The 22,248-nt window shown below is 53.1% G+C and overlaps 1 protein-coding gene across 3 annotated transcripts; it reads left to right on the forward strand.

Annotated features, from left to right (window-relative positions):
- The first annotated feature begins 459 nt into the window (after positions 1 to 459).
- Positions 460 to 20,882, forward strand: ZNF444 (zinc finger protein 444). Of its 3 annotated transcripts, none has more exons than XM_072615843.1 (4): positions 460 to 652; positions 1,428 to 1,777; positions 9,311 to 9,419; positions 12,160 to 20,882. In XM_072615843.1, the coding sequence occupies exons 1-4, from the start codon at positions 475 to 477 to the stop codon at positions 12,789 to 12,791; spliced, it is 1,269 nt and encodes a 422-aa protein (XP_072471944.1). In that variant the 5' UTR covers positions 460 to 474; the 3' UTR covers positions 12,792 to 20,882. The 3 variants fall into 3 exon arrangements, with proteins under 3 accessions (XP_072471944.1, XP_072471945.1, XP_072471946.1); XM_072615844.1 differs by having other exon boundaries at positions 12,163 to 20,882; XM_072615845.1 differs by lacking the exon at positions 460 to 652 and adding an exon at positions 986 to 1,258.
- The last annotated feature ends 1,366 nt before the right edge of the window (positions 20,883 to 22,248 follow it).

Genomic DNA, 22,248 nt, shown 5'->3' on the forward strand with positions numbered 1-22,248 from the left:
GGGGGCGGGGGAGATTGGGAGTAGTAGTCAGGACGACCACTCTCACCGCCTCCGATTGGCTGGGACTTCGAGAGCCGCTGCTCCGGATTAGTCCCGAGCTGGGCCAGGCCCCGCCCCACTCCCGTCCCTCCCCCCCGGAGCAATCATCCGGAGGCCCCCAGCTTCCGGCGGAGCCACCTCCTCCCCTCCCTCCCTCCCACTCCGGTCTCCACAGCAACCGCCCCTCCCTCCTGGGCCCCGCGGCGCGCGCCTGCGCCCTCACCAGTCTCTCGGCCCCCACCCTTTCCCGGCCCCCGAGTCATGCGCCTGCGTACTCCTCCGCATTCCACGGCTCCCCGCCTCTCGCTTGCGAACGACCTATGGGGAGTCGTACCTTCGCGCGAGGCTTCCTGGGAAGTGTAGTTCCCGCAGAAAACTGGGCGCATCTCGCCGCAAAGGCTGCCGGGATATTGAGTCCTGTGTGTCCCTGTGCGCATGTGCAGGAGGCTGAGGGGGCTTTCGGGGGCGCGAGGGCGGGCGGGGGGCCCAGCGGTGGACACGGACACGGACACGGACACGGGCACGGGCACGGGCACGGGCACGGGCGTGGGCCCCGACACCGAGTCAGGCGCGGGCTCAGAGGGAAGTGGGCGGACGGACAGACGTGCCCGCGGTGAGAGACCCGGGGGGCGGGGGGGAGACAAAGGGGAGGGGGCGGGGCGGTGAGGGAGGGGATCCCAGCCTCTCGGACCCCAGACCACCTCCCTTCCCCCTGTCCAGCCCCACGCTCTCCCCCTCCCCCATCTGCCCCTCCCCCTGCTATACCCCTCCGTCTCCTCTGCCCCTCCCCCTTTATTCCCCTCCCCCTCTGCCCCACCTCCCTTTCTGCCCCTCCTCCTTATATCTGCTCCTCCCTCTTGTCTCAGCCTCTCCCCCATTATCCCTCCACTTTTGCCCATCCCCCTCCTCTGCTCCCCCTCCCCCTCCCCCTTCGTCGCCCCTCCCCCTCTGCCTCTCCCGGTTTCTCCACCTCTTGAGGTTCCCTCCTCTGCCCCTCCCCCTTCTCTACCCTCCCTTCCACCTGCCCCTCCCCCCTCTGCCCTTCACCCTACTCCCCTGCCCTCTCCTTGCTCCTCCTATCCAGCCCCCCACTTCCCTCCCAGTATTCCGTTCTCCCTTCCTTTTTTTCCCACCTCCACCGCCCTCCTGAGGGCTTGGGTTCAAATTCCAGCCCCTCACTTCGCCATGTGAACCCGGGTCTCAGTTTCCTGCCCCATAGGTCCAAGCCCTTTTCTGATCTGGATTCAGGCCAGACCCCTAGCGGTGGGGGAAGGGCTGCCCCTTGGAGCCCTGGGGGAAGGGCTGCAAGCGGAAGGCCGAGGAGGGGGAGGGGGACATGGAGGAGGGGGGGTGCCCGGGTGTGATCTCTGAGACTCAATTTCCCCCAGGCTCCAGCTGCTGCCCCTCCATGGAGGTCACGCCCCCGCTGCTGCCCCCCCAGGGGGCCTCTGTGAAGCAGGAAGCCCGGGCCACGGAGGCCTTGGCCCCCGACTCTCCTTGGTGCCGCTTTCGCCACTTTCACCTGGGGGACGCCCCGGGCCCCCGAGAAGCCCTGGGCCTGCTGCGGGCTCTGTGCCGGGACTGGCTGCGCCCCGAGATCCACACCAAGGAGCAGATGCTCGAGCTGCTGGTGCTTGAGCAGTTCCTGAGCGCCCTGCCAGCCGAGATCCAGGCCTGGGTCCGCAGCCGCCGGCCTGAGACGGGCGAGGAGGCCGTCAGCTTGCTGGAGGAGCTGTGGGTGAGCCGAGGGCCAGGGGAGGGGCGGCGCGATGGGGTACTTAGGCGCTCCGTGCCTCAGTTTCCTCACCAGGACAGCCCTGCGAGCCTTTGCTGTCTGAGGGCTGTGGCCATCCTCCCTAGCTTTTCCCCAGACTAGTGAGGGCGGCTGGGGTCCCAGGGTCTGACAGAGGAGGGAGGGAGGACACAGACTTAGCTCCCCCCAGAGAGGCGGTCTGGCCCATCTCCTTGGGGTGATTCCGATGGCGGCATCAGAGGGCAGCCTGGGGGGGAGGAGGAAAAGGGACCCGAGGTGTTGTGCAGGACTTGGGTGATTCTTGTGTTCTTGTGGGAGAGAACCTGCCTCCCCAAAGGGGAAGAGGGGCTCGATCTTGTACTGGGGATACCTGGGGAGTCTGGGCTTCCGTCCACAGTCATTTACAGGGACAGGTTGGGGGCCCTCCTGCCTGCCATCTGCCCTCCCTTCCCTGGCCCCCCAACCTCTCCCCTCTCCCACCCATCCGCCTCCCCTTCTCCTGCCCCCTCTCCCTGTCTCCCCCTCCCCCTCCCCCTCCCATTTGCCTCTTCTCTGCCTCCTCCTCCCTCTCCCTCTCCTCTCCCCTCCCACCTTTACCTCTATGAATCCACCTTACCTAGTTGTGTCCAGGGCTGGAAAACTGTTGGGTTTTCCTTGAAGAAGTGGAAGCCTCATCTTGATTGATCACAGCCAGTCCCTTCCCAGACCTTGGTTGCCTTTGAGTCAGGAGGGCCTTGTGGGAGGAGCAGTGGGGTCTCTTTTCTTCATTAAGATCCCCTACAAGCTTCCCCTTTGGAGGGGAGCCCAGGCTGCCCTGAGGGCCCAAGGCTGCTGCCATCAAGCTAAGTGACCTCTCGTGACTCGCAGGGGGTCAGTGCGGGGCTGTCCCTCAGGAGCATCCTGCTGCCTTTACTTAGGAATGACCTCTACTGATCTACCACACTTCATTTAACTGGCCCTCAGCTTCTGAAGCAGACCACTGATGGGTTCAGAGGCTGCCCTGGCTCCGCATGGCACGTATGTGCGTACACACACACATGCATGCACGCACGCACACGCTCCATGAGTCTACCCCCATCCCCACTCAGAATCCCTAGGATCCTAACCACTCAGCATCAATGTTGTCTCTTCCAGGAAACCTTCTCTGCTGCCCCACTCCAGACAATGCCTGTCCATTGTGCCTTGGAGGGGGTCTGATTTAGCTAGATATCTCTTGGTGGTCACTTCATTCCCTGATGGAAGATGAGCTAGAGGTCAGGGTGGATTTCATTTTTTCTCTGTGACTCAGGGCCTAGTACATGGTCGTAAATGCTTGTTGATTAATTAATCTGACCTGATTTCTGGCCCTTTGAGCTATGAGCAAGACCCTGTGCTAAAGGCCAGAGCCCAGAGCCTGGCTCCCTGTTCCATCCAGTGATCACCCTGTGTGTGTCCCCTTCCCCCAGAGGGACTCCGGGGCCCTTGTCCCTGCTGTCCAGAGTAGCCCTCTGACCTTGGGCCCTGGGCGCTCCCCCTACTGCTCTGTACCAAGTTCTCCAGCCACGTCCCAGTCTTATTTGTCTTACATTTCTGTCCCTTGAATTTGGTTTCTATCAGAGTTGGTCCATGGTCCTAGTCTGCCCTCACTGGGTCGCAGCCTCATTCTGTCAGCCAGGGTTCAAGCCGTCTCTCCCAGCTTTATAACCTCTAGATATTATGAGTGAGCTTGTCTCTAGGTCTTTACCCAAGCCTAGGACCTCCCCAGGGACTGCAGGGATTCATTCTTTTGTCATTCCCCACCACCACCAACCGGTGGGGCCCTTGCTGGCCCAGCCATAGCCTGGGGGCCTTTGGGGACGGCCTTACTTCTCTGCAGTGCCAACTTGGTGTTGATCAGGTTTGTCCTCTCTTCCTCAGTGCTTCCTCCTTCGTTGCTTCTGTCATGTCTGGCTTTCAAGGCTCTCTCCTCAGCCTCTCCTGTAATTGGAGCCAGTCTGGGACTGGTCCCTGAGGCTGTGCAGGTGGTCCTCTCTTGGCCTGCTGCCTCCCTTCCTAGTGTACAAGCCGCATTTGGGGTGATGCCCAGGCAAGTGCTGGCCCTGGCACCTGTTGGCTTTTCTGCGTGGGTGTCTGAGCCTTTCCTAGGCTGGTAGCTCCTTGAGGCCAGGGACCATGTCTTTGTAAATGTTTTGAATAAATTTTTGTTGCTGTCTTTTGTTTCAGTATCAGCAGGATAAGAGCCATCTCTGAAAATAAATTGAGAAACAAAGCCATCTCTATTATAAAACTTTGAAAGATGAATAGTTGAAAGGTGTGCTCACGGCTCTCCTTGGCTTCTCTCCTGGATGCACAAGGAGTCAGACACCCGCATTTCTCCCACTTCCTTCCCTCCTTTCTTCCTGCTATCTACACACACAGAAGCTATTTGGTCTCACATGCTCAAGATTGCCTGCTTTCTCTTTGTCACTTGCTTAGACCCAAGACTTGGAAAGAGACACGATCTCTTTCCATTTTGAAAATGTTATGACTTGACACATGCAGGCCAGTTTCTACTGGGTGGCAGTTGGCTCTTTTCCAGCCTCCCTGGGCTTCTCCTCTCTGTCTCTGCACAGGGATGGGGTCTGTGCTGCAGCAGACAAAGCTCCAGCTGGGCTGGAAGGTGGAAAGCCCAGACTGGAGTCACAGCTTGGCCCCTTTCACCGCAGGAGGATTTTGCAAAGATACTTCCTTTCCCTGGGTCTCACTTTTCCCCTTTGTCCAATAATAGTTTGAACTTGGTCTTCAAAGTCCCTTTAACCTCCCTGAGGCAAATGTCAGGATTTGGGGAATGTGTAGGGATTCACGAAGGAGGACAGAACCAGGCCACCTTAACTCTGGCAGATGCTCAGGATTGCTTTAGTCTTACTGGTGGGAACGTCCTTTTCCTTCCCTCGGTCTTAATTTCTTTCTCTTTAAACGAGATCATGGCTTGGGGGCCAGGCCGACAAATATTTCTTTGGCTTCTACTAGAGGGAAGATGAGAATTTGGATAGAGTCAGCTTAGAGAATGACAAGACAGAGTAACTACCCTCAGTCTAGAACTGAGGGACACTGAGGTGTAGCTGAGACCAATGTTAACTGCCCAGTGGGTGGGTGTAAGAGCCCCTGCTCTGGGCTCTGTGAGAACAGACTGTCTCCTCTTTGTGCCCACCCATACTGTCTTAAGTTTTCTCCTTCTTTCCTTGGGTTGAAAGCGTTTGAGGGCCAGGGAGGGTGCACCAAGAGCCTCGAGCATGGAACCCAAAACCCTGGTTCTGTTCTTGGGAGTGGGAGAGTGTGAACAGCTTGGCCCATAGGAGCCATCATATGAAGGCCCTGGAATTGAACTCCAGGCCTCCCTCCTGCCAGCTCATCTGTATCCTCCGTACCCTTTGGGGCTGAGCTCTGAAGCCCCTCCTCATGTGTGGACCACAGGCCTCCGGGAGAGTTGCCTTCCTGCCTTGTGAGTCCTTGTTTCTCGGAGTGGATTCTCAGGGGTGCCAGGGCTGGACATCCCCAGGTGAGCTCAGCCCTGTCTCTTTGCTGGTGCCTTGATGCCTTCCTTCCCCTCCACTTGAGTCACCTCTACTGCTCTTCCTTCCCCTGCTTCATCCTCCTCCTGGGCCCTTCTCTAGGCAGGCTTTCTCTTCTAAATGCTCAGCTTGTCTCCAAACTCTTCATCCAGAGAACCCTTCACCGTAACAGATGTTGTGATCTGTGAAAGTGGACCTCTTTGGCACAGACGCTATACTCTCATGGTGCCCTGAATGTATTCGTGGGCCTGCCTTGCAGTTCAGAAGCCTCCATGTCACCCCCATTGCCCACTGTTGAGCCAGATCCAACAGCTAGCCCTCTGTGCTTGGACTGTGTGGTCTCCAGACTCCTGACAGAGCATTTTAACTGGGCCTCAAAGCCCATCGTGGGGACAGACTGGACAGGTAAAGATGGAAAGCAGGGACATCTGAGGAGTCAGAAGGAGAGAAGCGTGCCCTTTGGTCGGAGCGTAGTGTGGCTACAAGGTTAGGGCAGCCTGGGGTGGGGGGGAGATGCTTGTAGCACCACAGTGATACTCACAACGCCTGCGGCAGCTGTGAATATGCTTGCACGATTCTGAATTGAGAAATACAACAGACTCTCCACATGGAAGACAGAACCAAAACATTTATTCAAACACCAGAAAACCAAGTCCATCATAGTAAGAAATCTATACACAATAACAATGCAGAGAAAACCAATCCCTAGGCTTCCCACAAACCAGCTTTCCCCCTTGTGTTCGCCCACTTCCTGTTTTCTCTCTCTTCCTCAGCTCTGACCAGTTTCCTCTCAGCTCTGTTCTAGGCCTGCCTCTTCCTGTTCCATGTGACTAATGTGACTCAGGCTTCCATGTAACTTAAACACATCACATGGGCCTGTTAATGAACAGGAAAGATCTTCCCATTAAGAAGCAAAAGCACGTTATCAATATATTTGACCCCAAGATCTTTCTTATCCATTACATAGGTCAGTGGGGCAGTTGGTATCAACAGAACTTTAACAGGGATCACACAAAATAAGCACTTAAAACAATGTCTTAGGGGTGGGCTTGAGCAGAAGCACCCCATCATTCCCCTCCGCAAAGGATGGGCCCCAAATCTTGGGGTAAGGAGCAAAGGTCTCTTCTTCCATGGCTACTGCTTGCTGAGATTGGATGATAGAGCTGTCCCTGCCTCAGTAGGCCCGTCATTCGAGGGGTCAGTTCTTCAGCTGGCATCTAGAGCTTGGCCGACACCAGGCCCAGGGGTGACATCTGGCCCAAGCTATCAGGCTTCTGCAGGTGGAGGGTAGTAAGCTGCAGAAAACAAATCTGACAAACAAGGTGAACAGACAAAAAGCCAAAAAGAAACAAGGCAACGTAACCAGAAGCAGGGTAGCTCTAGGGTCAGCCATCTTCTGGAGCCCTCATTCACAATTGCTTCCTGTTCTCCAGTTTGCAGCTTGGGGGTCATCATTCTGGCTACACCCCCTTTCGTCTGAGCTGGGGCCTGGCCCATTCCCGCATTCTGCCTGCAGGCCTGAGGAACCTGGATACAGTGTTTCAGAAGGATCTGCCGGGCGGCTCCTACCTCCCTGCCCACTCTAATATCAAGCCCCTTTCCTTGATACATTTTACATAGTTCGTCAGTTGGAATGCCATCTATTGTTCCAAAATCTACCCCTCCTCTCAACAGAGCAGCAAACAGTTCTTTGCTTGACAGCCTGTTCTGACTTTGGATCTGCTGGCTATTTAATCTCTCTCGAGGAAATTGATCTTTTTCACTAATTCTCACCATCCGAAGTACCAGTGATTCTTTTATCTTTTGGGTGAGCCAACTCAAAATGTCTGTGACTTCCAGATGAGCAGAATACTTAATTACCCCCTCCAATACTGTGGGGGCCCCTTGTTTCTCCTGCTTCCTTCTTAGTAGGGGCTGAACCTCAGCCTCACTTGTTTCATTCTCCTCCCACACATCCTCCTGGCCCAGCCTGTGCAAGGACTACATTCACTTTCCTTCTGTTAACTTTTCACCTCCTGTGAGCCAAACCAACAAGTTTTTTCTCCCACCACCTGAAATTCTCTAGCTTGCTCTCCAGAGGAGAGTTTTAACACTGCAAGATAAAAAGCTGCTAGAAATCAGCCAACTCCCTTTCCATCAGAGCTTCTCTTCCAGCAGCCTGTCTTTGCTTATACACATAAGGTGATACCTTGTTAGCAAAGTTAGCCTCTCCTACATACCCCTGCCAGTTCTTTCCCCTGTTCTGTTGGAATTCCCTGCAAACATCTTTCTAAGCCTCTGCGTTCTCCCTTCTGTAGCCCTGGTTTCCAGTTTTCACAGAGCCCTGTGCCTTTAGCCCATTCTCTTGTCAAGGAGGAATAAGGCAAATCCTCCCACCCTGTGCCTTTCTGTGTTCAGATAGAGGCCTGATTTTTCACAATCCCATCCTTGTCGCCATTTGTAGCACCAATGCAATATTCACAGCACCTGTGGCAGCCATGAATATGCCAGCATAATTCTGAATCGTGAAATGTAGCACTCTCCACATGGAAGACAGAATCAAGACATTTATTCAGATACCAGAAAGCCAAATCCATCCTAGTAACCAAAACATATACACAGTAGTAATGCAGAGGGCAATACCATCCCCAAGCCTTTCCTCTGTTTGGCTTCCGACAAAGAAGCTCTCCTTAGCCTGCTCCCTGTTCTCTCTCTCCCTCAGTTCTGACTTCTCTGACCCGATTTCCTCTCAGCTCTGCTGTAGCTCCACCCCTTCCTGTTCCATGTGACTTGACTCATGTGACTCAGGTTTCCATGTGACTTAAGCAAGTCATATGGGTATATTAATGAATGTGAAAGTTCTTTCTATTAAGAGGCAAAGTTACATTGACAGTAAGTCAAAATGCATTATCAATGTACTGCTGGGCTTTATGCCCCTGGCCTCCAGTCATGAGGGAGCTACATTGGTCACTTTGTTGGGTGGATATAGAGAAGGCATGTCACGTTCCCAAACCAAATTCTGGCCCCATTTATGAGATGCTTTCCCAGACAGAGGCCCCTTCCATGGTCAAGAGAGCTTAGGGAGGCTTATGTGGATGCCGGTGTAGACAGAGCTGTTGTGAGAAAGTCTCTGTCCAAGACACAGCACCTAGCAGAATAGTGAGGTCTTCAGCTAGAAAAGGTCACATGCCGTGGAAACAAATATTGCAGGGGAATGCAGACCAAGAAGTGAGGTGGTACTGCCCTCCAGGGTCTCCCCTTCTGATGGGCAAAGTTCTCTACTGCACATCCTGGGGCAAAGATCCTGAGCAGGGACAGCACCCAGGACTTGAGGCCACCAGTGGCTCCCCTACAGGGCTCTTCCCCAGGATGAGGATTGGTCATGTCCGTATTTTCCAGATTGAGACATTGTGGGCTAGGCACATTTGACTGGGTGAGGGCAGGAGGAAAGTGGTCAAAACGCTTGTGGAATGCATCTTTCTCGGAGGCCTAGGGACAGACAGGAAAGGTCCCTGAGGACTGGTGTCATCTCACCTTCAAGGCCAAGGCCCCATCACCCTTGCCTGCAGAGTGAGAGTTTGTGCTCCCTTCCTTGAAGGGCCGGGGAAGAACAGAGCCCTGGGGAATGAGGAGCTGCCATCACTGTATTATCACGCTTCGCTCCTACTCCTCAGGCCTTCCTAACCTCCACCAGTTGCCTGCTCTCATGTTCCTTGGGAGAGCGTGGCTTCTTATCTCCTTGTCTTACTGTGCGGTGAATTAGGGGGTTGGTAGCAAGGCTTTCGACATAGATGAGTCTGGGACAGAGATGGAGCTAGGACCCAGGTCCTTCTGTCATTTGTCACCCACCCCCAAAAAATGGCTGTAAATCATTAAGGTCCTCAGGTGCAGGGGAGGGAGGCTTTTAATAGCAGTTCACCTCACCCTTCCAACCTCTGAAACTTCCACTCTGCTGGGGAAGGCACACCTCCAATGATCACTTATTAAGCAGGCTTTCCCACTGTTTCAGGGCCCAGTGACGTCTCAGGATCGGCCCCAGGAGCTCAGGGGACAGCGAGAGATGACAGGTGCCCCTGGAGTCCCCACCGGGAAGGAAGATGGTGGGATGATGGCACTAGGTGAGAAGCAGCCTTCCCCACTCCACAGGAAAATAGGAGAGGCAGGCAACAGGGCCTGGGCGGATGCAGACATGGGCAGTTGTCCTTCTGTGAAGCCTGTCATGAGCCCTAGTGCTGCCTCAAACTCAATGCTGTGTGCAGCCCCAAACCTGACTCCCATGCTCTTAGAACCCTCCCCTTATCTGCTGCATATCCTCTGGCTTCGCTCAGGTCACCTCCTCCCTGGCCGCCATTGCAGAGCTCTAGCGCTCAGGATCCCATTCCTGGACTGTGTGTGAGCCCTGCTATCAGTGAAACCTAACAGGCGCTTGGTTCCCTCCCTCCCCTGAGGTCATGGCTGGTTCTGGACACCACTGGGTCACAGGCCTTGGGCATGTTTATCTTGGAGAAGAGAAAGAGGGGAAGGGTGTCAGGAAGTGCTTCTAACCACTAGTAGCAGGAAGCCTCCTTTACACACTCGACTGTTGCTTACCCGCCATGTGAGGATCCTCATGGAGGGGAGAATTGGGCCAGATGGCCTTTTCCTGGTGGTTAGCAAGTTGACTTGCATTTATTAAGCACCGCCTCCATCCCCGGCAACAGCCCCTCTGTGGACAGTGAGGAGGAGGAGGATATAAGACATTCTATAGACCAACTTGCCAGAGGTTTTTGGCAGCAGAGCTAGGCCAGGGCCCCAAACTGGACCCTTCCCTCATGCCATGTCCTGGGGCCTGGTCATTCTGTTTGCAGATGGCCCAAAGCCAGGAGTTTCCAGAACACTGAGGGCACTGGGGTGAAGCTCTCCAGGTCAGATTGATGTTTGGGTTTAAGAAATTCAGTTCAAGCCCCTTTTACAGAGCAGCCCAGGCTGGTAGTCCAAAGACAAATGTCAAAAGCCTCACAGTCTGCACTGATGCTGTGTGTATTACGGGGTTGGGACAGAGGACTTGGAGAGTGGCTGGAAAGCCAGGTGGGAGGTAGAGTCAGGAACAAGGTCGGGGAAGAGCCATGGAGTCTTAGTGGACAGCCAGCTGATGGGCAGCCCAGAAGGCTGGCAGGCTTTGGAGGTATCGTGTTGGAGAAGAGGGAGCCTTTGGCCTGCGCAGACACAAGGGGAAGATGACAGTGAGTGCCGGGAACCACTTGGGAAAATGCCCAGAGTTGCTGCTGGGGGTCCTTGGAAAGGACTTTGAGCTGGGGAGTCAGGCCCTTGGAGTATCCCTAGAGGACCTCTACCAAGAAGGTTCCCTCAGGTAGAGAGCACCAACGACTTCCCAGCCACGTAGCCCAGCTCTGAGGGATCTCCATCCCCATCCCCTCCACGACAGTGCTCAGTGTTAAGGTAACCTTCCCCAGTGTCTGGTGTTAGCTGGATTCAGCCTCTGGGGGCCAAGGCCAGCCATTAGAGCCCCCACAGACAGGCATCGTGCTCCAGGCCTTGAACTGTCCCTTACCTGGCATGGACCCCTGGCCCTTTCTTCTCCTATGTGCCTTCTAATCATTTGCCTTTTTAAATGGGAGTATAAGCAGCTGCATAAAGACAAGCTCTGAAGGCTGAGTAGGAGATAAACCACTGAGGGAAGGCTCTAGTATTAATGGGGATGAAGAAGGCTTCCTGGAGAAGGGTGGGGGCAGAGGGAGAGCCCTCCTGGCCTGGGTGCCAGCCAGAGAAAATGCCCAAGGTAAGGAGACAGGTTTTGATGGATCAGCTTCGAGGCTGGCATCGCTGGATTGGGTTTACGATGGGGAGTCAGATGTGAGAAGGCCAGAGAGTGAAGAGGGCTCTGAGTGCCAAGCAGAGCATTTTGTATTGGATCCTGGATGATGGGGAGCCATTGGGGTTGGAGGGGAGAGTCAGATGGGGGCTTTAGGAAAAATCCATTGGGTGGCTGGAGGATGGCCAAGGATGAGACACCTGAGGCAGACAGGCCCTGCTACTAGTGTAGTCCAAGTATAAGAAGGTGAGGGTCTGCACCAGAGTGGGACAGGAGCAGAGTAGAGAAGGGGGTGAACTGGGGAGAAGGTGCAGCTCACAGACCTTGGTACTATATGGAGTCTGGATGTGAGAGCGAAGGAGGAGGCACTGGGATTGTTCTGGATGGTAGTGCAGAGTCTGAGGCTTTGCTAAAATGCAGGAAGACACTCCAGGCCCTCCCCTTTCCCCCGGTCCACATGACTTGTTCTCCGCTCATGGTCATCCCTGCATCCCTTTCTGCAGCATCTGCTCGGGGCCAGGATCACCAGTGGCTCTGCTCACCTGTCCTCTGTCACCTCACAGTCTCTCTCTCCTCACCTGCTGCCCCCTCCCACCTGTCCCCCTCTCCTCACCCTCCCCTCCCACCTGCCTCTGTTGCCTCCCCTGCCCCTCTCCCATTTTCCATGATCAGGGTAATCTGTCTTTGGGCGCACAGGCCAGCTGTTTCAGCCCGAGGGCAGAGTTGGCTTGGCCTTCTGACTTCCTGCCCCCTTTGATCTTGGTCTCGGCTCCCTCACCAGCATCTTATCCCGCTGCTCCCGAACCTCAGGCCTTTGTCATAAATAGGCTGTGTCCAAAAGCCTGGCATCTGGACATGAGGGTCTTGGGGGGCTCTTGAGACAAATCTTGGTTTTCTTCCTCCTTGGTGCAATTTGACCCCGGGAGCAGGACTCAGAGCAGAGGGTGGGGGTGTGAGGGCCAGCATTCTGGGCTCCTTTTCTGTGTGTGTTACCCTCATTCCTTCTGCCCCCAACGGCCCCCCCCAACTCTGTGTCTCTGCTCCAGCAGGAGGTGAGCCACCCTCGGGGGCTGTGAGTGTCAACGCTGCCCCTGTCCCTGGAGCCTCCTCGGAGCTACCCCGCCCCTACAAGCAGGAACCTGGCAGTCCCCCACCCCTGCCATCACTGCCCTCCTGCCTTCCTTGCTTCCTGGGCCCAGCTGCGGCTGTGGTGGCCACACCTGCTTCGTGCCTTGAGTGCGGCAAGGCTTTCCTCAAGCCTGCCCACTTGCTGAGGCACCGGCAGAGCCACTCTGGCGAGAAGCCCCATGCATGCCCCGAGTGCGGGAAGGCCTTCCGCCGCAAGGAGCACCTGAGACGGCACCGGGGCACTCACCCGGGCCCACCCCCAGGGACCGGACCCACACCCACCCTGGGCCTGTGCACGGGCCCCCGCCCGGCCCGAGAGAAGCCACATGCCTGCCGTGACTGTGGCAAGACCTTCTACTGGCGGGAGCACCTGGTGAGACACCACAAGACGCACTCCGGGGCGCGGCCCTATGCCTGCTGGCAGTGTGGCAAGGGCTTCGGGCGGCGGGAGCATGTGCTGCGCCACCAGCGCACCCATGGGCGGCCCCCAGCCCCCTCTGGTCCCGGTGCAGCTGGGGGCGGGCCTTTTGCCCCGTGGCCCGTGGGATAGGGCGCTTGCTGCCCACCTTGTCTTGGGCCATCGCCGGCCACTCCCTTCTCCTCCTCCCCTGACCCTTCAGATGGAGCCCACTCTCAGGAGGCAAGGAGAGAGCCCCAGACATTTGGGCCGACAAGGAGGGGTTGGAAGAAAGGGCCTGAGAAAAGAAGGCTGAGGCACAGGGGCCAGAAGGGGACTGGACTCTGGTTGTGGAGGCCAGAGGCCAAGAGCTGGACTTGGCTGTGTTCAGGAGGATGGGCCAGGATGGGTGGGCGGTCACCCTTGGCCTCTCCTCACAGGCTGTGAGCAGATGCCCGCCCCCCCACCCCGCCCCAAAATAGAATTTGAAGCCAAGAACACAATAAAATCATTGAAGCTGTGTGTAAAAGGCCAGTCCAGAGTCACGCCCTGTCTCAGGCTTCTAGGCGAAGGGTCCCACATAAGCAGGGGTGGTCCTGGAGGGGAGCTGGAAACCTCAGCCTCACTGTGGCATCCAAGGCCCCATTTTGGGTTCAGTAGATCAGGGTTTGAATTGCAAACCCTTTTCTGGTCTGTACACAGGAGAAGGCTGCAGGGGCCTTGGACTGGCCCTGTCAGGTGTTAGGACATTTTGAGGGATTGTTAACCTTGGGTGAGAGGGTCCCAAAATCTGAAACTTGGGTTTTTTAAAAAATGATTTTTCAAGTAGAAAATGGGAGTGATGTGGGGCCAGCAGTTTGAAAGTGCTTTGGTCACTGTAGTGGACAGCTCGATACATAGAAGCCCTTCATGAAGCAGCAGCCAAGAGAAAGAAGCGACCGTGGGTGACCCTTCGAGCAGTCCCCCACCCGTGGATGAGAACCTGAGAGACCTGGAGTGCATTTATTAAATGTCAATTGTGTGCCCGTGTGCAGAGAGGAAGGACAGGTGGTCTGTTCCCCAAGCCTTTCTGATCTTGTCTCTACAGCAGAAGAGAGGATGGGAGTGAGGGGTCACAGGAGGATGGAGGGTGTCCCAGAGACAGGAAGCGCATTATTGGGTACATGGAAGAGCAAGAAAACTAATTGGACTGACAGCAGTAAGGGAGGCAGTAGAGCAGAGAGAAGGGGGAACAGGCAAGCGTTGGCCCTGGCTTGGCCAAGAGTGAGGAGGCCATCGGTTATAGCCCTGGGTGAAGGATGCTGGAGCTGAACAGAGAGGGGCTTAAGGATGAGAGGAGGTGTCTAGCCAGTGACTGGCAGTTCAGGGACCTCTGGTCCCTGGGAGAGTGGACTTGTGGGGCCCCAGGGAACCACGGAGACATGATTGAAACTGTCTTGTAGGAGGTGAGCTCTCCAACCCTGAGGCTCCCTTGACAGGGCTGTCATATAGAGAACTCTTTCTCATACATGCTCTGGCCACAAAAATCCATTCCCTCCCCTCCCCCACCCTGTCCAATGCTTAATTATGGCCTCTAGAGGGTGCCATGGTGTAGAGTGCTAGGCCAGGAGTCAGGAAGACTCAAGATCAAGTTCTGCCCCAGACACTCACTAGGGCCGTCTGTATGTAGCAGTCTTGTGCTCTCGGGGTGCTGGTCAGTCATCTCATTTTGTTGAGGTAGAAACTGGCCCAGAGGACTTCATTATTTATCCAGGATCACAGTGTGGCAGGCATGGGTCAGCACCCAAGTTCTCCGAGTCAGTAAGTACTGAGGAAGCACCTACTTGTGCCAGCCTCTGGGCATGCAGAAAGAAGCCTTCAAGGAACTTACGGTCATTGGGGGAGACTACAAGCAAGCAACTGTACAGACCAGCTATCTGCAGGATACATACATAGGAAGGAAAAGAGAAGGAAGGCTTTGGGATTCAGAGGGGCTAGGGGAGGCTTCCTGTAGGAAGTGGGATGTTAGCTGGGTCTTGAGGTAGAGGAGAGGAGGAAGGGTGTTCCAGTCCTGGGGGACGGCTGGAGAGAATGCCCAGAGCTGAGAGATGGATACCGCCCAGAGGCCAGTATCCCTGGATGGGAGAGGACTGGGAAGGGAGAGCTCAGTGTCCCCAATAGAAGACAGGATTAAGGAGTGTCCAAAGATGTAGAGGTCTAGCAGAATGAGCACCAATGAGATTAAAAGGTGTAGAGAAGGTGGAGGCACCAATTGTAGGTGACCTTTTCCAGGATTTTAGCCTCAAAGAGCAGAAGAGATGAGAAGACATAGGGATGAAAGGATCAAGGAGGGCATTTTAAGGATGGGGAAGATAAGGTCATTCTTGTAGGCATCAGGGAAGAAACCAGGAGAGAGATTGAAGATGAGGGAGTGTGGGCCTGGCAGGAGGCAGTCTGTTGGAGGAGATGGGGTGGAAGGACACTTGAACAGGTAGACAGGTCAGCCTTTTTCAGGAGTCAGGCCACCTCAGTGTGGGAGACGGGTGCAGGAAGGGAGTGGCAGGAGGCACCTGAGTGATAGGAGATGACCAAGAAGGGGCAGGAGAGGCTAATGGCCTCCATCTTTTGTAAAATATGAGGGGGAAGTCTCAGCTGAGAGAAGAGGGCAAGGGCGAGGCATGGGAGGGTTAAGAAGACGAGATTTGGAAGAGTGAGCTTCCAAGGGAGATGTGAGAGGATTGCTTGGTAGTGGTGAGGGCCCAGGGCAGGTGTGTAACTAACTTGTGGTGGACCCAATCAGAATGCTCTGATTTTATCCATCTGGGCAAGTTTGTGGATAAGAGGGGCCAGGGATTCAAGAAAAGAGGACAGTGCAGATTGGAACTGGTTTCCCAAGGGGAGAGCCTGGGAGAGAGCTGAGGAGTCAAAGGCCTGGAGGTGACCATACCAGTCAAGAGCAGTTTGGTAAGGGAAGACGGAGGGAGAGGGGAAAAGATTGCCTGGCAGAATTGAGGGTCCCCTCCAGGTTGTGTGATACAAAGTGTCAGGGACTCCAGCATCCTCCACCTGGGTTTCGCAGCAGGTGTGAAAGTGAAGTGAGCCAAGATTGAGGCTTAGCTGGACAGGAGTCAGAATGACCAGGAGAGTTGTCTGTGAAGGGGAGGTGGCCTGGGAGAGAACTGAGGGGTCATGGGGATGAGGAGCTGGGCTGTGTTAGGGAAGGTGGGGGGAAAGGGGAAAAGCCAGTGAGTTACACAGGATTCCAGAATTCCAGACCATGGAGGTGAGTAACCATGCAGGTGTCGTGTTTGTGGGCAATGCCAGGATCCAGGATGTGGCCAAGGGTTTGGGGGAGCTGAGCAAGGTCTCAGCCCAAAGTCACACACCACTGCAAGTGGTTCAGCTAGGATTTGAATCCAGATCCCTTTCCTCTAAATCCAGGACTGTCTTTCCTGCTCCTTTGTGGCCTTTCCCAATGCGTTTCCTTTTTCTGGTGTAAATTGGACGCTTCCCTAAAGCAATCAAAAGCAGTGTGGAAGGACACAGCATTTAGATGGCACGTGTTCATTGGAGTAGTGATTAAAAGGAAGGTGAGACCCCAAATGAGATTCTCTTCTGGGGGGCCAACCTGGCGGGGGGAGAGACCCTTCCCCACCCCTTCCCTGTCCTGCGGCAGCTCCACACAAAGCCTTGAACTGGTGAGAAGCCGAGCACCCGCCTGTTGGGACATTTTGTAAAGTAAACTCCTTGGGATCAGAGGGACAATGTAAGGTGTGCTTTACAGATGGCCGATTTTATCCCGTGGGGCGCAGGGGTTACCATTATCCTTATTTTACAGATGAAGAAATTGAGGCAGACAGTGCTAAAGTGACTTGCCCGAGGTCACACAGTAAGTGTTGGAAGCTGGATTTGAACTCGAATCTTCCCAACTCCTGACCTAGTGGTTTTAAATGTGCTACTAATTTCCATGGCCAGCCACCAGACAGGAGTCTAGTCCCATTTTACTGAGTCATCTGCCCTCAGGACTCAAGTGAATGACGGGGAACGTAATTCTGAGCAAGGTTTAAAGCAGTGTAAATGCAGAGACCAGCCCCTGCTCTAGAGTAGCATTTCTAGGGGAGGGGAAGGGCAGCCAGCCACCAGCATTCCTTCAGGCAAGGTCTCTAGAATCACAGCCCACTGCCACATTGCAGCGTAACCAAGTCTTTCCCCATTTTTCTCTTTACTGCTCACCTCTTCTTTCACCTAAAGCCTATCCCTCCCCTGGGCCCCCCTGCCCATCCCTTGTCCCTAAGGGTGTCCTGAGCTGCGGTCACTCTCTAGCGTTCAGATGCAGAAGGGGACAATGAGGCAGTGGTACCTGGAGCCTGGCTGAGAGGGGGGGTGACCAGGAGCCCGTCACGTGGCCCAGGCCGTCTTGCCGTCCACCCTCCTGGAAGCATTCAGCCAGGCCCTGGGAATTCTGGCTGACCCAAGAGCCCTCCCGCTCCCCCCCCCCCCCCCATTTTCTCTTCAGTGGTGCTTGAGAGTAAACCAGTGGATGACAGCCTTTGCTATCACCTTCCAGGTCCCTATACCCTGGTTCCAATTGCCTGTCCTAGTTCTTGTGATTCAATGTTCCTGGCTCCTTAGAGTTTGAACATCTTTCTCCTACCTCTGGGCCTCTGTGCCCAGCTCTGCCTCCCCTCAAACCCTTGTTCTCATTAACAAGTGTCTCTCTTACCTGGACATATTCCTCTCCCACTCTTACATCAACGTGCTCCCTAGAAGATACCTCATTCCTGGAAAACCTTCCCAGTAGCTGCCAGACCTTTTCTCATGGCATTCCACTCTGGGACAGGGGCTTCTTGGACCCTCCCCTTGCCACCACCACACCAGCCACCTCTCCCCATTTCAAGTTCACTGTCTCCTTTCTATTAGCTATATAAAGCACATTCATTAAAAACCAGATACAACCACCCTTTGAACACCACCTATCAATGCCATACACTGAGGGGACTGTCTACTCCACTTTCCACTCTCAGTTGGGGACTCCAAACACGATCGTTGACAAAGCCTTGCCCTTTGTTGACCAGGCCTCTGACTGCTTTTGGTCATCTGCCCAGTTAGTTATCTACTGTCCCAACCACCAAGACCAGGAGTGCCCTTGGGCTTAATACTTTCCAGGAAGCAGCGCATAGATAGGAGACTACGACCCAGAGGACAGAAAAGGGGCAGCCAAGTGGGAAGAGGAAGGAAGCAAAGAAAGATGAGTGGCCAGCAATGGTTCCCATGACTCACCTTGTCCTATTTGAAGGGAGTTCAGAACCTGGCTCAGCAGCTTCCTTTCTATCTCCCCTCCCCCCACTTCTGTAATTGGACGTATTGGTCTGATCAGCCACAGTTGGACACATTGAAATTTCATTTTATCATGGTGATGTCATTTTGGTCCTCTTCAAGAACAAAGGACAACCAATTGGGCACCCCAATGCTCATGTTGGTAGCTACCCTGCTGTCTCGGCTCATCAGCCTTCTCAGCTCTGGGGACCTTCACCTGACCTCATCCACTCCCCACAGGGACAGTCACGTCTGTGGCTCCAGAAGCTGAAGACAACCACGCTCTCCTGTGCTGTCTCCTCAGTCCTGTTGTCCACTGTTACCACCCCCAGGCTCTCTGAGGCCCAGCCTCTCCCCATTTGCCCCATTGTGCGTCCAAGCGCCCTGAAAGCCCTTGGAAGGAGCCCACTTCTCAGACCAATGTCTCCTCGTGAATAGTGCTGATATTTCTAAAGAACTTTCCAAAGCCCTTCCCCAGCCTTGTAAGTAGTGAATGAAGATGCTTTCCACAGGAAATGGGAGGTGGGTACCAAGATCATTCTCATCCCCATTTCATAGATGAGCAAATCACCTCCGAGAGGTTCAGTGAGTGGCCTGAGCTGGTCATCCAGCTAGGAAGGGGTGGGCTTGAGGCTAGCACCCAACCTTACCTGGTGCCAAGGCCAGACTCCACTGCTACAAAGAAGGACCCTTTCTGGGGGTTCACTACGTCAAAACGTTCCATCATAATACTAAGATTTTTAATTTCTAATATGGTAAATGTCAGTAGATATAACTCACATAAAAGTTCTTGGGGAGGTGGATCCTCAACGATTTTTAAAAGTGTAAAATGGTCCTGAGAGTACAAAAGTAGGGGCCCTCTGCCCAAACCATGCTGCTTGTCAACCAGGCCTTCACTGGTGCCCAGGACACCTCTTCTTCTTAACTGATGTTCTGCCCCTGCTCCTTACCTCCTCCACCTCCTAGGGAGGTGACATTGTCTACTGTATAGCCTCCTTCCTTGCTGCCTCTGATCAAAGGGCCGCTGTGCCATCCCTGTTCGCTCTGGTCTCTGGTCAGATGCTGTCCCTTTTCCTTTCTGACCCCATCCCCTCCACTGGTACCCTTGACCCCATTCCCATCTTGCCCTGTTTTCTCTGCCATCATCCTTTGTGAGCTCTCTGTGCCCTTTCACACTGCTCACCCTTTTCCCTCTCCTGCTTCTCCTACCTGTCTGCTCCTCCTCAGGTCACTTGTGCTGGATGTTCTTCCACATTACACTCACCAATCACAGGTGATGTCCTAAATACTGTGTGTGTGTACGCATGTGTGCATGCACATTTTGTGTTGCCATGTTGTCCCTGAGCCGTGTGTGTAGCATGTACATATGCATGTGTGTCTATGTGCGTAAACTGTGAGGAAACTAGGCTATGCAGTGCACCAAGCTCCATGCTTGGATTCAGGAAGCCCTGACTGACTCATGACGTGCCTCGGCCACATGACTTTGACTTGCTCAGTTTACCTTTCTGCAGACTATAGCACTTGCCTCCCAGCGTTGTGGTGAGGATGAAATGATGGTCTATGGAGTGCGTGCGCTGTAGAAATACTGGCTGTTACATACATGTACACACACATACATGTATATGTATGCATGTATAAATAGGAATATATAAATCTATATGTTGAGCTTGAGTGCTAATATGGTGAGCCAGGACCTTCTCTGTGTGGAGGCCTGTTCTCCACTCCACTGAAACCCTCATCTGTAAACCACCAAGGCCAAGAGACAGACCCACATAGACACCCACATGCCTCTGGGTGTCTATGCTGGTGTTCCCAGCTGGGCAGAGTCCGAATAGACCTAAAGAGCCTGGAGCCCAGGTCTGTGCAAGCACAGTCTGAAGGACTCAGACGATATCTGGAAGGGATCACTTGGAATTGTTGTCATTTTTACACCGTATCATGACATGGTGAGGGGTCCATCAAAAGAGAGAATCCCTTAGAAGGAAAGGGAAACCAGCAGCATTTCTGGAGTTAGAGGGCCTGGGTTCAAATCTCCTTCTACTGCTCCACGTACGTATAGCCTCATATGTATCACTTAACCCCTGTGGACCTCAGTTTCCCCACCTGAAAAATGAGGTTGTTGGACAAGATGCCTTCTGACACTTTATTTTTGTGAGTATTCTGAACCCCTGGATGCCTTAAGTGCAGCTAGCTGGTGCTGCAGTGGATAGAGCAGGAAGACGGGAGTTCAAATCTGGCCTCAGGCACTTCCTAGCTGTATGACCCTGGCCAAGTCACTTCACCCTCCTTGCCTCAGTTTCCTCATCTGTAAATTGAGCAGAAGGAAAAGCAGACTGCTCCAGTATCTTTGCCAAGAAAACCCCACATGGGGTCATGAAGAGTGATAATGTTTAATATAAAATTTTGGAATAATCTCTTTGTTCTCTCTGAAGCAAACTCAGAGAATGCCTCTTCCTATGTCAGCAAAAGCCAGCCAAAGCTGACTCTGCATTCCTTGGAGACCTTTAACCTATGACATACCTTGAATAATGGGACTTCCCTTTGTATCTTATTATCTATAGACACATACTATGTTATGGCATATTAATGATAAGGAAAAAATAGGCATCCTGGGTTTCTATTGAACATTGTTTGCCCCTTCCTGTGTCAGTTATCTGTTTAGGGCAGGAAGCCTGCCACTCACTAGTGGTGGGATTTCCTTCCTTGTCACCGAGACATGTGTTTGCCCAGCTTGGAATCCCAACATTTGATTGACATTGCTTTGTTGGTTATCTTGTCTTGCTGAATTTGTGGTTTGCTTGGTTGGGAGGGTTTCCTCCTCATGGCAAAATGTACTTAAGACAGTCAATTTCTGTACTAAGGCAGCCAGAACATTTCTGGCTCCATAATGCATTATGTTACCGTTGTCTTTAATAGGGAATTGATTAATTAATTAAATCATAAAATGTATGCATTTAGCCTGCTGCCTTTCTTTAACCAAGTTTTCAGGTCAACAAGAGTCAGACATGACTGAAACCACTGAACAATACCACCAGCAAGGATGGCTAGACAGTGTAGTGAAGCCTGCAGGCTTCTCCTCAGAATACAATATATAGAATTGCAAAGGAAACCAATTGTATTCAAATGTAGCTATCAAAATACTTCTAAAAACACATTTATGGGCCCAAGTTAAGATGGCCTGGTGGAGATTTGGGATTCCCATGGACTCAAGCCCCCATTGCATTCCCCTTGGGGGGCAGGGAGAAGAGCTTTGTGGGGAGTTTGATCCTCCCTCTCAATTTTGGCTTTCTCTAGTATTTTACTTTGGAGTCTTTATGGTTAGGGTTTTGTTATCATTAGGGTATGATAATGTTTAATATAAAATTTTGGAATAATCTCTTTGTTCTCTCTGAAGTAAACTCAGAGAGTGCCTCTTCCTATGTCAGCAAAAGCCAGCCAAGGCCGACTCTACACTCCTTAAGGAGACCTTTAACCTAGGACACTATATCTTGAATAATGAGACTTTCCTTTGAATCTTATTATCTACAGACATGTACTATGTTATGGCATATTAATGGTAAAGAAAATATAGACATCTTAGGTCGTAATTTCTATTGAACATTGTTTACCCTTTCCTATGTCAATTATCTGTTTAGGGCAGGACGCCTGCCACTTACTAGTGGTGGAGTTTCTTTCCTTATCACCGAGACATATGCTTACCCAGCCTGAAATCTCAAGGCCTGACTAACATTGCTTTGTTAATTGTCCTGTCTTACTGAATTTATGATTTGCTTAATTAGGAGAGTTTCTTTCTCATGGCAAAATGTACTTAAGACAGATGATTTCTGTACTAGGTAGTCAGAGTCACCTCTGACTCCATAGCGCTATGTAACTGTTTTCTTTATGGGGAATTGATTAATTAATTAAATCATAAAATGTATGCATTTAGCCATGTTGCCTTTTCTCTAACCAAGTTTTCAGATCAACAGGTACATCTATTCTGTATCTAGGAAGATGTGTTGAAATGTCAAGAGAGGAGAGAGAGAGAGAGAGAGAGAGAGAGAGAGAGAGAGAGAGAGAGAGAGAGAGAGAGAGAGAGAGAGAGAAGGAGGAGGAGGAGGAGGATCTGAGAAGTCCAGACCCTCCCACATAATTGTGCTTTAAACTGGGATGCCAGGGAAGGTTTCTGCATTGTCAGGGTCCCCTTGGGAGGATGTTTGTACTATATGGCTGCTGTCTGATGCTGCAGAGATCTCCCAGGTCCACCAGGAGATAGCAGGGGTTTGGAAAGCCTGTCACGGTGCCTGGAGGGATGATTTTTAGGGACCAAGGTTTT

Source organism: Notamacropus eugenii, chromosome 5 (assembly GCF_028372415.1).
Source record: "Notamacropus eugenii isolate mMacEug1 chromosome 5, mMacEug1.pri_v2, whole genome shotgun sequence".
In the NCBI taxonomy this organism is placed as follows: domain Eukaryota; kingdom Metazoa; phylum Chordata; class Mammalia; order Diprotodontia; family Macropodidae; genus Notamacropus; species Notamacropus eugenii.

What these genes read in the sequence shown, in the direction of transcription:
- ZNF444 (XM_072615843.1), top strand. Translation starts at nt 475, where the DNA reads ATGTGCAGGAGGCTGAGGGGGCTTTCGGGGGCGCGAGGGCGGGCGGGG. An exon ending in GACGGACAGACGTGCCCGCG is followed by an intron (nt 653 to 1,427) that starts GTGAGAGACCCG and finishes AATTTCCCCCAG; the next exon opens with GCTCCAGCTGCTGCCCCTCC. An exon ending in GCTTGCTGGAGGAGCTGTGG is followed by an intron (nt 1,778 to 9,310) that starts GTGAGCCGAGGG and finishes CCACTGTTTCAG; the next exon opens with GGCCCAGTGACGTCTCAGGA.